The 16,924-nt window shown below is 46.9% G+C and overlaps 1 protein-coding gene across 1 annotated transcript in view; it reads right to left on the reverse strand.

Moving 5' to 3' along the window:
• Window positions 1-13,251, reverse strand: part of GIPC2 (GIPC PDZ domain containing family member 2) — a 57,169-nt gene extending 43,918 nt beyond the window's left edge. Inside the window, exon 1 of the mRNA XM_084755783.1 lies at window positions 12,674-13,251. Within this exon, the coding sequence (XP_084611909.1) occupies window positions 12,674-12,913 (240 nt within the window). The 5' untranslated portion in view covers window positions 12,914-13,251. The remainder of the gene's footprint in view (window positions 1-12,673) is intronic.
• Between the last annotated feature and the right edge of the window lie 3,673 nt (window positions 13,252-16,924).

The following is a 16,924-nucleotide window of genomic DNA, read 5'->3' on the forward strand; positions in this document are numbered from 1 at the left end:
AAGGGAGAACTGGCCATGGCTCATGAAGGAAATGGTGCTAACACCAAATAAACAGCCACCACTACATGAAAGCTATACATGGACGTGTGAATCATTGTAACAATGACACAGAATCACTGGCGCCTTAACTCTGATACTGTGTATCCCTCCAAGGCCACTTTAACACCGTAACTTAGGAACCTGTGACTTTTACAAACTGGCATGTGGATTCTGGATGTCAGCCAGCAAATAAAAACTGTTGGACCTGTTGCTCTACAAGGCTTTATCTCCAGGGAGATGTTTATACACATGACATAGATGCTTTCTCAATGCTTGAGTTCTTAACCCACTCAGCCTCTGACAGACGGCCAGATACACTTCTGTTTGGTTTGGTTTGGTTTTTGAGACACGGTTTCTCTGTGTAGTCTTTGCTGTCCTGGACTCACTTTGTAGACCAGGCTGGACTCGAACTCCCATCTATACACCTGCCTCTGCCTCCCGAGTGCTGGGATTAAAGGCGTGCACCACCATGCCCAGCCAGATACACTTCTGAAAAGTGAACATGCTGCCACTCACAATTCTAAAGTCCTTTCCTATTTTTCAGATAACCAGAATACCTGCAAGATCTCACTGGTGTCAGCCAAGTCCAAGCTTTGACTTCCAATTACACATTACACACACACACACACACACACACACACACACACACACACACACACACACACACAGAGCACATCACATACAAGGTGCAGTTCCTAAGGTGGTGGCCAAGGTTTGTTTATTTGTATCCTAACCCAGAGAAGCTACCTCTCTCTTCGCCTGCCTATCTCCTCTCTGGGTCAGCAAGCATCTAGCCCAAAGGTATTTGTTAATTAGTTACTTCTCTCTGAATAATTGATTTCAAGGAACACCCTTGGCTAACTCAGGCGTTTATCCTCAGGAAACAGAAAAACAACAGAAAGAGTCAAGAAACCTTCTGGGGAGACACACAGACTCCTCTTTGATGACGCAGTAGTAGTTCTTTGAGCATCAGTAAAACTGTTGGGACACCATATGCTCACAGTGTCATCCCCTCCCCGGCCTCTGTCTCTTTCTTAGATCCACTCCTCTTCCGCCATTAGCAACTGGATAGAGCACATGTTCAGTACGTTTCTAACCAGGCTTGCTTTTAAAGTAAGGGGGGCGGGCTGCTAACCACATAGCTGTATACATTACCTCTACCCAGCACACATGAATCCCTGACACCTGACACTAGGGTTCATAAACTGGGTTTGGCGGCACAGTCGTGTATCAATCCCCAAATTCAGGAAGGTCAGAAAACCAAAAGCTGGCTTAAAGGGAAAAGGTGCCTGTCACCAAACCTGATGCTGTAAGTTCGGTTCCAGGATCTACGAGGTGGAAGAAGAGAGCCACTTCCCGTATGCTGCCCTCTGGTCTCCACAACCATTTCATAGCAGCGCATGCTACATACAAACAAATAAAGGTAATATAAAGATATAAGAAGTTGAGGGTCTTTCTTGGTTACAGATGTAGTTTAGGGCCACATGGGACAAAGGATGGGGAGGTATACCAAAGTGACAACGTTATAAATACCAGTGCTGGAGAGAGTGCTCCGCAGTTTGGAGCTCTGGCTGCTCTTGCAGAAGCCCAGGTGCAGTTCCCAGCACCCACATGGCCGCTCACAACGATCCTCTGTAACTCCAGTTCCAGGAGATCCAATGCCCTCTTCCAGCTGTCTCCATACCCGCACACACGTGACACACATACACTTACTCATACGTAATTTTTAAAAATTATAAAGATCGGCTGGGCGTGGTGGCACACACCTTTAATCCCAGCACTTGGGAAGCAGAGGCAGGAGGATCACTGTGAGTTCGAGGCCAGCTTGCTCCACGTAGTGAGTTCCAGGACAGCCAAGGCTACGCTGAGAAACCCTGTCTTGAAAAAAAAAATTATAAAGATTAAAAAAAGAAAAAAAGAACTATAAAGCTCTGTGAGACTCGTTGCCATGAGACCCAAGGCAGTGGTCGTCTTGGGAGCAAGTGGGAAAGAGCACACTGAAGGGTCTTCGGGATGGGCTCCGTCTCCTTTCACTCCTGCCTCCAAGAGTGCTCGACGCCTCCATTGTACGCAGCACTTGTCTCGTGTGCTTCCTTCTACTTATGCTCCTTTAACAACAAAAACTCTTTTAGTGGAGGATGACAGGAAGAAACGTTGGCAGATGTTCGACAGCTGCTGGCGCTAGGCACCGGAATAAATTATATTGCCCTCTCGGTTCTGCATGTAAAGGAAAGGTTCCATAATAAAAACCTTAACATTATAAACCTTTAACTGTATCCCAATGTTGGTCTCCGCCCAGAGTAGCTCTTTGAGTCATGGAGGAGAGATCACCAGTCAACAGGCTGACAATCGTTATGGACGCTTGGGCAGAGGCATGCAATTCAGTCCTGAGGTAGACGGAGGGAATGCTTGGGGTGGTCTGCATCCTCCAGCGAAGGCACAGGCTAATAGGAAACAGCAGAGGGAAACCTTCCAGATAAAGGAGATGACAATGCATGCAGGGACCAGAGAACAGCACACACCATGCTCCTGGTGACCTAACCCTTATCTTCCCTTAATTCAAGACGTCTCAGAATGCTCACCTTGGCCAGCTCCTCTTCTGAAGGACTTCAGTCTTTACCTGCCTACAGCACAGGACGCTGCAGGTGGGGTAGAGCTGAATCCAGGAGCCACAGGCATGAGAGGGCCCTGGCCTACCCACACTGTACCCTGACACTCAGACATGCTAGCCAAGAAACCACAAGGGAGAACACTGCCTGGAGACTGCATCCAAGAGGAGCTTTGGGGTCCTGATAAGGTGCCAGGAAGATGGGCTTGGGGCTCTGGAGAGACAGGAAAGCACTTGCCATGTAAGCATGAAGAGCGGATTGCTATCCCATTGGGCTCTGGGAGCCGTGTGCACTGGAGAGACAGTTCAGTGGTTAGGGCACTTGCTGCTCTTGCAGAGGACTCTGGTTCCTGGCAGCCACCTTGAGCAGCTGAGAACCACCTGTAAGCCCAGTTTTACAGGTCCTAACACCATCTGCTGGCCTCTACAGGCGTCTGCACGCACACAGTGTACAGACAGACAGACAGGCAACACACTGACACACATAAATAAATGCAAATAAAATTGAGAACCATTCCAGGGCAGTGGAGACAGGTAGGTCCTGGGGCTCAGTCACTGTCCAGGCTACCTGGCTCCAGGTTAGTAACAGAGCCTATCTCAAAAAACAAAGTGGGCAGTCCCTGAGGACCATCACCTGAGGCTGACCTCTCGTCATACATACATATATGCACACATAGGTGTCGGCACACAAAAATTTTTTTCAAAAGAAAGGGGGGCTGTGGAGGCTCTATTTCATAAGTAGAGAACATGCTTAGTTTGTACAAGATTCTGAGTTCAATTCCCAGCCCCTCTTACACACACACACACACACACACACACACATACACACACACAGCAGAATTTGGCTAAGCAAAGAGATATTGGGAATTAACGGATGCCAGAGGAGGAGAGTCATTTTTCAATAGTGTAGCTGCTGGTAAGTCTCCGACGCTCCTGTAATAACTCCACACTCACGCTCCATGCAAGCAACCCTAACTGACCTCACTGGGTCAAAATGAAAAAGGATATCAAGGAGGAGGGGCTTGCAGGAAAGGAGGGGTTCAAAGACAGGGTAATGGGGGATCTGACCAAAATACACAATATATACATATAAAGTTGTCAAAGAATAAATAAAAATTTAAATCAGAAGCAAATGGAAATGAAAGAGGAAAAAAGAAAGAAAGAATGGAAGAAATGAAGGAAGAAAGGGTTTAGGTTTCCTGTGTAGTGATCTGGGTCTGCCCTGTGCATGCTCCGGAAATGGGGCCAAAGGTACCACCATGCACCTTAGAAGAGCTGTTTATTGAGGAGCGCTGTACAGTCTTGTGGGGATTTTACCCAACATCCACACTCTGGATGCCTGTTCTGCACAACAGCGGGCTGCCAAGGCTACCTCAAGCGCCAGCCTAACCTCCTGGGTGCCGACTGGCTTTCTCCCTCACACTCTGCTGTCATTACTGCGTTGTCCTCAAAAATCAATAGTAACTTTAATTCCAAATCCCCAGCACCCGTCCCCTGCATTCTTATAGCATTCTGGTTTCTGTTCTTGGGGTGTGGGAGCTCCCTACACGGCTGTGAATCCCAGCTCCCTCAGTCTTCCCAGAGTTCACATGTGTGACTCTGGTCAATAGCAGTTCAACCTACCAGTTATCTGTGTCACTGGGATATGGTAAAGACTGAAGGCCATCTTGTGTTCTCCAGAGTTGCCACAGACACACACGGTATTGATTTCCACAGGAGCTCGGTGCTGGTGCCAAAGAGTCAGAAAGGGAAGATGCTTTTGAGAAGCCTCATAAGGCAGTTCCCCATATGCGGAAACTCATGGAGGAACTGACTTTGTTGCAAACAGCTGCAAATGTCACCAGTTATAAGATGGGTTTGTTAATTATCTTCACGGCAGTAATCACACTGTTTATGTGCATGTGTGTACATACTGTCTGTGTTTTACACCTTAAACACATATGAAATGTTTTATGTTAAAGGAAGATATGCAAGCATGCAAATTTGCTTTGAATCTTAATTTGGACTTGGCTATGCACGCTTGTAAGACTAGCACTGGAAAGCAGAGATAGGCAGATCCTGGAAGTTGGGTGGCCAGTTGGCTTAGCCAAAAAGGTAAGCTTCCAGTTCAGTGAGACACCATGACTCAAGGCAAGAGACAGAAATCAATAAAAGAAAATACCCAACATCTCCCTCTGCCTCAGTATGTACACAGAAAGCTATGTGTGCACCCACGTGCTCATTGCTTGTCACACACACACACACACACACACACACACACACACACACACACACACACTTGAATTAAATTGAAAATGAATAAAATGTTAATGACATGATGGTCCTCATTTTCCTCACTGAGGGCAGTCACTCCTATTTCATTCATTACAAAAAATTATGTCTACATTAAGCATCAGTACATTTAAGCATTAAATAAAGATTTAATGCCAATGATACAGAATTAGAAATATTAAATTTGTGAAGACTCTTTTATTCAACAAACATTTAACAATAAATATAAGACCACGAGGCTGGGGATATAGTTCACTTGGTAGAGTGTTTGCCCAGCAGGCACAAAACCCTAGATTCAGTCCCCAACACCACATAAAGTAGGCATGGTGGGGCACATCTGTAACCCAGCCCTCATGAGGCTGAGGGAAAAGGATTTCTGGGAGTTTGAGGATAGCAAACTGACTCAAGCATAGCACCTGACTCAAAAACTACATGAGACAAAACAGTTTCCAAGGATGTTCCAGGTCAGGTGCAGTTCTAGGTCCTTGGAGTTGTGCCAGTAAACAAAGACAACAGAAGCTGTAGGCCCTGCAGAGCTTTTGTTCTGTTAGGGGCACAGGACAGAAAGAAAGGCAGTGTAGGTAGGACGGGAGGATGCAGCGGAGGAAAATTGAGCACGCAGTGATTAGGGGGTGCTGTGCACTAAGAGGCGAAGGTCAGGGTCAGCCTTGCCAAGAGGATATCTGCCGAGGGGAAGAGCCTGCTGCAGGAAGAAGCCTGCCAAAGCCAACAGTCAGTGAAAAAGCCCTCAGGGGCCTCCGGCTGTCAAGGAAGAGCTACACAGCCAGACTGGCAGGGGCAGGAGGAACAATGACACGGAGATCTCAGGGTCTGGAGTCCATCACGGCGCTCCGGCTCTTCTTCTAAGTGACTAGAAGCCGTGGAGGGTTCTGAGCATCGAATGGGACACTAACTGCATCCCATTAGGGACAGCAGCTCTGAAAGAGTCTGCCTATAAAGGAGAAGCGGAGTGGCAGGAACAAGGCATGGGGACGTAGCTCAGTGGGTAAAAGCCACCCAAACCTGATGGCCCGAGTCCCGTCTCTGGAAGCCACTTTATCAAAAGTCAGGCGCAAGGGTGTTTATCTGTAACCCTGGCACTCGGGGTTAGGCTTACAGTGAGATGGGACTGAGACAGCGTAACGAGCCGGAGAGGCTCTGGAGATGGGAACGAATGCCGTGAAAAGAACAGTGATTGTTTTTACTTCAAAGTAAATAATGAAATATTTTGAAAGTGTATATGAAACAGAAGTTAGTTTACTGTTTAGGATTAGGTTCCATACCCCAAAGATTTCATTATGCATATGCAAATATTCCAAAGTATTTTTAAAAGTCTGCAACACCCTGGTCACAAGCACTTCCAGTGAGGGAGACAGTGGACCGGCAGAGTCAAGACCGTGGGAATAGCTCCTGAACCCCATAAAGAGGCTGAGCCCGAGTCTCTGGGTTCTGGGTGTACAAGCTTCTAACCTCATTCAAACGCACCGCCTGCTCCACAGTCGCTCCTCACAGGGAGTACTTAAGAAAACATAGCATGCCACCCACTCCTTGCTGAACAGTTACAGTACTAAATATTCAAAACGCCTCCTCAGCAAAATGTAGAACCATGCTCAAGAGCTTCTGAGCTACAGCCTCAGTGACTCAACTCCTTTATGTAACCTGAATATTTTAAAAAATGCTTTAGGGGTTGGGGAAATAGCTGAGTGGTTAAGGGAGCCCATACACATGTGAAGACATGAGTTCAAATCAATACACATGTAAAAAGCTGAGTACGGTTGAGTATGTCTGTGAGCCCAATGTTGTGGGTCAAAGACAGGCCAAGACTCACCCAGTCAGCCTAGCTGCAATGAGGAGGGTCCGATTCAGTGAACGACTTTGTCTCAAGGAAATAAGGCCGAGAACAGAGGCAGGTACCCCACAGTCTGCTCTGTATTCAAATATCATTGCAAGTACACACACACTCATGTGTATGAACCAAACCTGTACACTGTAAACACTTACATGCACTGCACACACATACACACATGCATCACCCCCACAAAAATACCACCCACATATACACACACTCACACGTGCACATGTGGACACATCCCCCACCCCTTCCGCATACACACATCAAATAAAAGATGAAATATTGGTGTTTGCTTTTCTGAACTAATGTCCTTCATTTATGTGATGAGTTAACCAGCCTTTTAGATTCAGTGATATTCTCTCTCTCTCTCTCTCTCTCTCTCTCTCTCTCTCTCTCTCTCTCTCTGTGTGTGTGTGTGTATGTGTGTCTCTGTCTCTGTCTGTCTCGGTCTTGGTGTCTGTCTCTGTCTGTCTCTGTCTCTCTCTCTCTCTCTCTCTCTCTCTCTCTCTCTCTCTCTCTCTCTGTGTCTCTGTCTCTGTCTGTCTTTGTCTCTCTGTCTCTCTCTCTCTGTCACTCTCTCTCTCTGTGTCTCTCTCTCTCTGTCTCTCTCTCTCTCTCTCTCCCCCTCCCTCCCTCCCTCTCTCTCTCTCTCTCTGTCTCTCTGTCTCTCTCTCTCTGTCTCTCTCTCTCTGTCTCTCTCTCTCTGTCTCTCTCTCTGTCTGTCTCTCTCTCTCTCTCTCTCTCTCTCTCTCTCTCTCTCTCTCTCTCTCTCTCTCTCTCTCTCCTGGATTGCTCATTTAGTTATTTGAGGAAAAAAAGCAGCAGATAGAAGCTTTTTGCATAATTGGCCATCTGTTTCCACGTAATGATCACAATAGTCTGCACCCAGCCAACATCAGTAACAAATCTGAAACATTTGTTCCCGTTCCATTCACTTCCCCCTCCAGGGACCAGCAAACAGCTGAAGCCACAACAGTCATTTCACAGCAGCATCTTCCTGGTTGCTGTGCATCCTGCTGGGTTTTGTAGAGATATTTCAGTTACATCACATATGTTAACTCCTCATACAGTCCCTGTCCTGTAAGGTCCCTAAGGTCCCTTTCTTTTCCCAGTCTCGTTTTTACTTTCCTGACATATACTTATGTCACCATATATGCCCCCGCACATCACATACAGTCTAGGATATACATATGATATATTTATGAGAATATATGATACATATGAGAAAAATGTGCAGTGTCTGTCTGAGTCTGGCTTCTTTCACTTAATGTGATATAGATAATCATACAACCATAGATAGGTTGTATCCATTTTTCTTCAAACATTATAATTGCATTCTTTACAGTTGAATAAAGCTCTATGCAATGTGTGTGTATATATGTGTGTGTATGTATATATACACATATTGAATGTGTGTATATATGTAGTATATATATATGTGTGTGTGTGTGTATCAGTATGTGTGCAAAAACACATACATATGCATACACACACACACACACACACACACACACACACACACACACACACACTCAATTATAAAGAAGAATGCAAAGAAAAATGTAAAGAAGAGTGTGAGGGCCGGGCGTGGTGGCGCACGCCTTTAATCCCAGCACTTGGGAGGCAGAGGCAGGTGGATCTCCATGAGATCGAGGCCATCCTGGACTACAGAGGGAATTCTAGGACAGCCAGAGCTGTTATACAGAGAAACCTTATCTTGAAAAACCAAAAAAAAAAAAAAAAAAAAAAAGAAAGAAAGAAAAGAAAAAGAAAGAAAGAAAAAAGAAGAGTGTGTGTTGTGTATGTATGTGTACGGTGTCAGGAGACCTGATGTTTCTTCTGACCTCCGAGGGCACTGCACGCACATAATGCATATGCATACATCTAGACTCATATGCATACACATAAACATTTAATAAATAAACATTTTTAAAAGTTTTCCTGGCAGGGAGTGGTGGCACACACATGTGGCCCCAGCACTCAGGAGGCAGAAGCAGGGAGATGTCTGTGAGTTCAAGGCCAGCCTAGTCTACATAGTGAGTTCCAGACCAGCCAAGGCTACATAACGAAAGCCTGCCTCAAAAACAGTTTTTCTGGATTTGTACTTAGAATTTGAGTGCAAGAAAGAAGAGCCTTTCGGCTTCTGTGTAACCAGATAAAACCAGGAAGTGAAAACTAAGCCTTGGCTCCTATGATCCTACGGGTTCTGGGGAAGCAGCTTAACTCCTCGGAGGCACCCTTGGTCCAACTACATAGCCCAGTGGGGACAGAGCGGCCACCAGGCCACCCACTCCACTGAGGCCTAGCACAGCTGGGGACAGGGGAGCCTCTGGAAGTTTGCCTGCATCTGCCTCACCTGCCTCAGACTCCCTCCTCCGCCCAGGACAGAGTGTATGTAGGTGTTGGTACCCTGCTACTTTTGTCCCTGCAGCCACTTCTTCAGAGTCAGGAGACTCCTGAGTTCACTGTCTATGCTAGTCTCTTAAGGGAGGAGTTTTTTGTTTGTTAGTATTTTTGTTTCTCTCTCTCTCTCTCCCTCTCCCTCTCTCTCCCTCTCTCTCCCTCCCTCCCTCCCCCTCTCCCTCTCCCTCCCCCTCCCGCTCTCCCCCCTCCTCCTCCCCCCTTCCTCTCTGTCAGCAGCCAATAACTTCCAGGGAGCAGCAATAGGTGGTCAATACTCTCTGTCTTGCATATACTCATACTCATTAAGGTTTTTTTTTCTTTTCACCTTTTTGGGGGGTGGGGGTGGGAGTGTGCCACACCACAAGCGTAGAGTCAGAGAACAGCTTCCAGGACTGTTTTCCTTCCGCCAGGTAGGTTCTGAGGGTAGGACTCAGGGTGGTCGGCCTTTGGCAGCAAAGGCCTTTATCCACTGAGCCATCTCACCCTCTATTAACTTTTTACAATCCAGCTGGAAAACTCGTGTTGATTATACACATAAACACAGCGGTATGTACATATTGTTGCTATAAAAATCTGTTTATGGACTTTGCACATCAAAATATCTTCTGCTCATTGTTATCTTGGAATTTTATCTTGCAAGTCAGTGAAAACACTGAACGTAGCTATCAACGACTACTAAAGGATTGGGAAAACCGGTTAGCAATGGAGCTCTGTAGAGTTTGGGGTCAGGGGAAAAGACGGGCTTACATGCGGGTTCTGGCACGTGCCACGCATGATTTTTGAATCTGAACCCCAGAGCCCTGCCTGGCTTCCTTTCTGTGAAGCGTGAACACAGTAACACTTCCTGGGGAATTCCATAGATTGAGTAAAATCCTGTCTCTTTAGCAATGAATATATGTGTGATAAGGAAAGCTGCTTGTGAAAAACCTAGGTCTGGAGTGCCCGGTCTCAGGAGAGACAGTAACCACCACCACCCTTGCCCTCCCCACCCCCCACCCCACCCCTGCCCAGTATTATGCTAACAAGCTCAGCAGCTTGGAAACCAGAGGACACAAGCTTAAATAGCAGCCCAGTTTTCTTTCTCCCAAGCTACAGGACCTTGGTCAAAGCCCAACCTCTTGCACGTCAGCCACTTGTTTAACTGGCCTGTATCAGTGGTATTAATTACAGTTCTTAGAGGACTGCCCATATCCAGTGTAATCTGTTAGGCTAACACACCCACTCCTCCAATCGTATGCCAGCCTCATTGGTAGATATTCTTATTTACGCTTGATACTAATAGAAGTCAACCTTGGCCAAGGCGACCCAGCTACTGCAGCATGGTAGAACTTGGCTCCACAGTCAACCGTATCTGGTTAAGCTGCCACCTACCTTACCCAGAGTAGGTGAAAGCAAAGTGTTACTTTGAAAGTACTTTTCCTGCCGGGCGTGGTGGCGCGCGCCTTTAATCCCAGCACTCGGGAGGCAGAGGCAGGCGGATCGCTGTGAGTTCAAGGCCAGCCTGGTCTACAAAGTGAGTCCAGGATGGCCAAGGCTACATAGAGAAAAAAAGTACTTTTCCAATGGAACAGTCCTATGCAAACACTGCGTTATGATGGCGATCCTAGCCGGGCATGGTAGCGCACGTCTTTAATCCCAGTACTCGGGAGGTGGATCCCTGTGAATTCGAGACCAGACTAGTCTACAAAATGAGTCCAGGACAGCCAAGACTACACAGAGAGACCCCATCTTAAAAACAATAAAATAAAATAAAATGATGACAATCCTATGCTAATATAAATAATCAACAAAAGCACTTTGTGATTTGTCCTTAGAGCCTAGAAGCCCTGAAAAAACAAAGACTTGTACTTTTAAAATGCTTTTCTTGGGGCTGGAGAGATGGCTCCGTGGTTAGGAGCACTGACTGCTCCTCCAGGCAGCCCTGGTTCGGTTCCTAGCACGTACACAGCACCACACAACCCTCTGGAACTCCAGTTTCAGGGGATCAGATGTGCAAACAAAACACCCACACCACATGCAAAATAATTGGTTTTGTTGCTTGCTTGTTGTTTGTTTGGAAAGTTTGTTTTGTTGTTTGGTTGGGTTTTTGGTTTGGTTTGGTTTGGTTTTGGTGTTTTGAGACAGGGTTTCTCTGTGTAACAGCCCTGGCTGTCTTGGACTCACTTTGTAGACCAGGCTGGCCTTGAACTCATAAAAATCTGCCTGCCTCTGCCTCCCAAGCAAAACAATTGTTTTAAATCTCGAAGCAAAACAAACTACGAAGAACTCTTTTCTTTTTGAAAATTTTCCTTGACCTCAATTTCATTTAAACAGACCTGATAAACAGCTAACTTAAAAAGAAAGGAAAAACAAAACTCCACACAACTAATTACAGATGTGATTACCATGACAACCAGAAGTTGCTCTCTATTCTATACTTCTGAAAGCCCACAGGAAAAAAAAGAAAAGAAAAAAAGTCTGGGCTTGGAAAGAGACTGGTGTGTGTGTGTGTGTGTGTGTGTGTGTGTGTGTGTGTGTATGTGTGTAAAATGCCTTCATGTGTGCAGCTCCATGTAGAGGCCTGAGGACAGCCATGAGCATTGTTGGTTGGTTTGCTTGTTTTTGTTTTTGAGCCTCCCTAGGCACTGGGGTTACCAATGGGTGCTTTTTTCCGAAGAGCTCAGGAATGTGAACTCAAGAGTGCCCTGCTTTTGCCAAAGCTCCAAAACATTTACCTCACACCTGTATTTGCAGGTAGCTCTCTTGGGTAAGCACAAAGGGCCCATAAAATCTCCATAAACTAATGTATGCAAGACAGGACCTATAGCACCCTATAATCTACTTACATTTTTAGGTCTCTCTCTCTTTTTTTTTTAATATCTTGGGAAAATGAAGCTGATCTCGTCCATGAAAACTGTGTTCGATCCTCGGACAGTTTGCTGTGATTTTCTGAGTTACCTCCCTTAGAATAACAAGCCAGGGTTTAAATCTCTTATATATTACCATCAAAACGGTTCTTTCTGGGCTGTTAGGAATAACAGTAGTGGACAACGTGAGCTCCGCTTTGGACCCACCAGGTCGTCTTTTCCCTGTACTCTGGGTGTGTCCAGGAAGGCACTCCCTGACCCCGCTCTGCTTTTCTTTAACTCTGGTTAGAGTCTCCCAGTAACTCTCAGACAGAAAGCCTAAGAGTAAAGTTCAGTTCCGGTGGAGGGCATTAATTTTTCCGGGCAGATCTGAGTCCCGGAAGGTGCTGGCGCACATCCTATGCTGCACGACTAGACCTGGACACACCTACAGCCAACTCCTAACAAAGGAAAGCCTACTTGGCTTGACCCCCAGGGACCCACAAGCCTGATCTGAGCGGATAGTTCCATCCGGTGCTAGGACTGCCCTTTCCACCACCGCACTCTTCCCTGGAGGCCCCCAGGTGACCGACCCCACCCTGCGGGCTGCTTGAGGCTCAGGAACTGCTGCGCCATCAGCTTGGGCGGCGGACAGGCTGCGCTCCCTGCGCTTACCTCGGAAGGCGCGATCTCAAACACACCAGCGATCTTGGCGTAGAGCTCACTGATGCTGGAGAAGTCCTCCACTCGGCCAGTGGCGCTGCCGTGTGCCAGCTGTGCGTGGAACACCAGCCTGCGTGCGGGAGCTGGGGGTCCGGGGACACCCTCGCCGCCGCCCGACCTCTCGCCCTCCACCAGCCGCGCGGTCTCCTTGGACTTGGCCGCCCTCTTCTTCCCTCGCAGCCCAAGCGGCATCTTGCAGGTCCGATGGTGTGGACCACCTGCGCTGGCGCGCCAGTTCCCAGGGCTCGGACAGCGGACTTTGCACTCGGGGGCCCGGGCTCCCGCGCAGGTGACAGCGGCTGCCGGGCCAATGGCAGCAGCGCTTCCGCCTGGCCGCACGAGCTTCAGGCTGCCTCCCTGTAGAGGTCAGGGCACCTGAGCCAAGCAGCCACCGGCTCTCGGTGTGGCTCTGGCAGGAGGAAATCTGTGCACAACTCCCTTCTAGGCCCAGGCCTCCTCTGAGTGAAAAATTATTGATTTCCGCGAAGGGCTCGCCTCGCCTCGCCTTTCATAATCTGGACGCTCAGCTGGGCGTGGTGGTTTGGGCTAGCGATTCCAGAACTGTTAAGGCTGGGGCAGGATGATTGCTGTGAGTTCGAGGCTAGCCTAACCCTAACCCTAACCCTACAGAGTGAGATTCTGTGTTAAACACACACCCACAATGAAAAGCATCCCCCCCCAAAAAAATTATATTTGCAGGAAGATGAAAAGATGGAAAGAGGACATTGTTATATTAAAGTGGAGTAAGCCAGATTCAAAATGACAAATGCTACGTATTTTTCCTCTCTCAAGTGTAGAATGTACATGTGGCAGGACAGCATGCAAGTAGACAGGGAACTGTAATAAAGGGACAGGGTTATGGAAAACATATGACACGAAAGTAGACAGGGAAACTTGGGGGTGGGGTGGGGGCGGAGAAAGCAGAGGAGGAAAGAGAACAAATAGAAACAGAACAGTTTGACCTATACGCATGAAAATGCCATAAGGAAACTCATAACTTTGTATGGTAACCTATAAATAAATAAATAAATAAATAAATAAATAAATGTGGCATTCAGCCACATTCGGGTAACCTCAGCCTGTGACTTTACCTATAGGGATATAGGCGTCCTTCCTTGCCTTCTCTGTAAAGGACTTCACACAAGCCTGAGGGCGTGGCGCCTCTCTGTAACCTTCTACCCTAGGTCTCCAACACTTCCAAGTCCGTTTCTCAGAGGAACTCACTCCTACTCTGCAGAAGACTGAAGCCATTCACCGAGAAGCACTGCCCTCAGTGCCCGGCACCACCTCGCTTCTCTGAGATCTGAAGCTCTTCTGCCTGACCCCATCTGATTTATCCACACAAGGCACTCTTTCAAAAGAAAATTGTGTGTCTGTATGTCTGTGTATGTTTGTGTGTGTATCCTTTCTCCACGTCCCATCTCATGGTAAACGTGCTGTGACTTCGGACATGCATGCTACTGTATCAGGCTCTATAACAGTTCTGGGAAATCCCAGCTCAGCCCTATCACTTGTGCAACGTGCTTTGCTCATGGAGCCATCTCCCCAGTAACTTTTAAGTTACCTACTGATTTCTTCCTCAGCCTCCCAGGCCACAGATGGTCAGTACCATGTCATTCCCAAGTCTCGAGCTGCTGCACTTTTCCACAGAAGCATTTGCTGTCAGCCTGTGAGTGGCCTGTGCTCCCCACACAGTCAGCCACGTGTCATCTGCTAATGTAACTCATCCTTTCAGTCTACCCACAGGGAGCACTCAGTGGTCTGTGCTGGTCTTTTCCTTCTCTCTGACCTCTTGATGCTGTCCCACGTCCACTTCTGTGAGCCGGTGTCCCCTAGGCTTACTCAGCCATGCTCTCCCATCCTTGTGTTCTCCTCCAGATGACAGCACTTACCCTTCATCCCACAGGTACTGTTAGCCAACCTACATGGTCTGCAGTTCAGCCAATAGGAAGGAAATGCTCTAAGGACGACGGCCAGGCTGACTGCGTCTTCCTTCCTCCCTTCATTCGCAACTAAAGTGAACAGACCCAACACACACTACGGTCCAAGTCAAGACATCCTTGAGTCATCAAAGCAAGTTGTTTCATCTCCCTTCACCTCTCCTGTAAGCCAAGTCCTGAAAACCTACGTTTCTCCAGGTAATGTTAGATGCTCTGAGGGACCGGGTGGGGGAGAGGGGAGCCAGTGGTTCCCTTAGGATAACTTTAATTTCTTGTTGTTGTCACTGTGTGTTTGTATCACTTTAAAAAGTAACATGGGCACTAAAGAGGTGGCTGCCGGCAGTGTTCGCTGTGTAAGCACGAAGAGCCAGGTTCAAGCCCAGCAACACCCATGTAAAAGCAGGGCACTTGTGGCATACATCTGTCAGCCCAGTGCTATCAAATGGAGGGTGCCTGGGTATGTTGGCAGCCAGTTGAGACAAACTGGTAAGCTTCTGGTTCAGTGAGAGAGCCCGATTTTAAAAACAAAAACAAGGTGGAAAGCAATTGAGGAAGACATCTGACATCATGATGTGCACATGCATGCACACACATGTGCACATATGTGCACACATGCACAAACATACACATACATGCACACCTGCACATGCACACACACAAACATACACACACACATGAGTATTGTGAACATATTGAATGTTGCAGTTCATCTGAATGACTGAATCCAATTTCTGCCATGTGATATCAGGGTTTATATCTGCCTTTGTGGCTCTGATTTATAAAGCACCACGTAGTATTGTTTGGTCTTGACTTAAAGAGAAAAGAGTAAAGGCAGGCATAGTCACAGCACTGGTAAGCCTGGCACTTAGAAGCCTGGGGCAGGATTTATCTCAAGCTTGAGGCTAAACCAGGTGAGAGAAAGTGTCTCAGAAAAAAAAAGTAATAAGCAAAGAAACATGGAAATAAATGGTGCACTCCTTTCATGTGAAAGCTAAAGAAGTTGCCACGGAATTGTATGAAGAGTGGCGGAGAAGTCTGAATAAGTAAAAGTGGGGATAAGTCATCACATGCGTAGGGCAGGTGCGTTTTGAGGATCTAGGAACACGAGATATAAACCTTACAAAGCCTTAAAGGAGAAAAATGTGGGTGTTCTATTCCCTTTTTGCCTTGAACTCACAATCCTCCTGCCTCCGCCTCTGGAGTGTTAGAACTGCAGAGTTTGCTGCCACACTCAGCAAAATAGGATTCTGAGTTATATCCAATAAAACCAAAAGTAGCAAGGCAAAGTGTTGGTATGGGGGTGGGGATGTAGGTCCATTGGTACAGTGTCTGCCTAGCATACACAAAATGGATAACACACACACACACACACACACACACACACACACACACACACACCATCAGTTAAGTGGCATTAGCTGTGTGGATTTGTTTTCAGGTGCTCTGTTCCATTAGTCTAGATATTTACTTTGTGCTGTTTTGGTTACTATGACTCTGTAGTATAAGTTGAGATCAGGTATTGTGTTATTTCCAATATTGTTCTTTCTTCTAAGGATTGCTTTGGCTACTTGGGCTCTTTTCTGTTTCTATATAAATTATAGGGCTTTAAAATACTGTAAAGAGCTGGGCATGGAGGTGCACGCCTTTAATCCCAGCACTTAGGAGGCAGAGGCAGGCAGATCTCTGTGAGTTTGAGGCCAGCCGGGTCTACAAAGTGAGTCCAGGACAGCCAAAGCTACACAGAGAAATCCTGTCTCCAATAAACAACAACAATAACAAAAATCCTATAAAGAACCTTATTGATATTTTAATGAGGGTCGCATCAAGTCTAGAGGCTGTTTTCAGTCCTGGAGCCACCCTCGCAATAGTGATTCTGTCAATCCATGAGCACAGGAGGTCTTTCCGTCTTGTGGTGTCCTCTTCGATTTCTATCCTCAGTGTATAGAGCTTCACTTCACTGTAGATGTCTTTCACTTCCTTGGTTTGTTCTCACTTTGTCTGAGGAAGGGTGTTCATCCTTAAGCTACTGTAAATAGGAGCTTTTCCCTGATTTCTTTTTCAGCCACTCCATCACTGATAAAGAGGAAGGCTACTGGGGTTTGTGTGTTCACGTTGTAGCCTGCTACTTTGCTGAAAGTGCTCATCAGCTCTGAGCATTTCCTAGTGGAGTCTTTGGGTCTCTAAACCCTGACTTTTCCCATGCAAACTGAATTCTTGATGCTAACTAGTCCTCAATAGGCTGAAGCACTTCATGTTTCTTTTT

This window comes from Acomys minous (genome assembly GCF_964271855.1).
Source record: "Acomys minous genome assembly, chromosome: 14".
In the NCBI taxonomy this organism is placed as follows: domain Eukaryota; kingdom Metazoa; phylum Chordata; class Mammalia; order Rodentia; family Muridae; genus Acomys; species Acomys minous.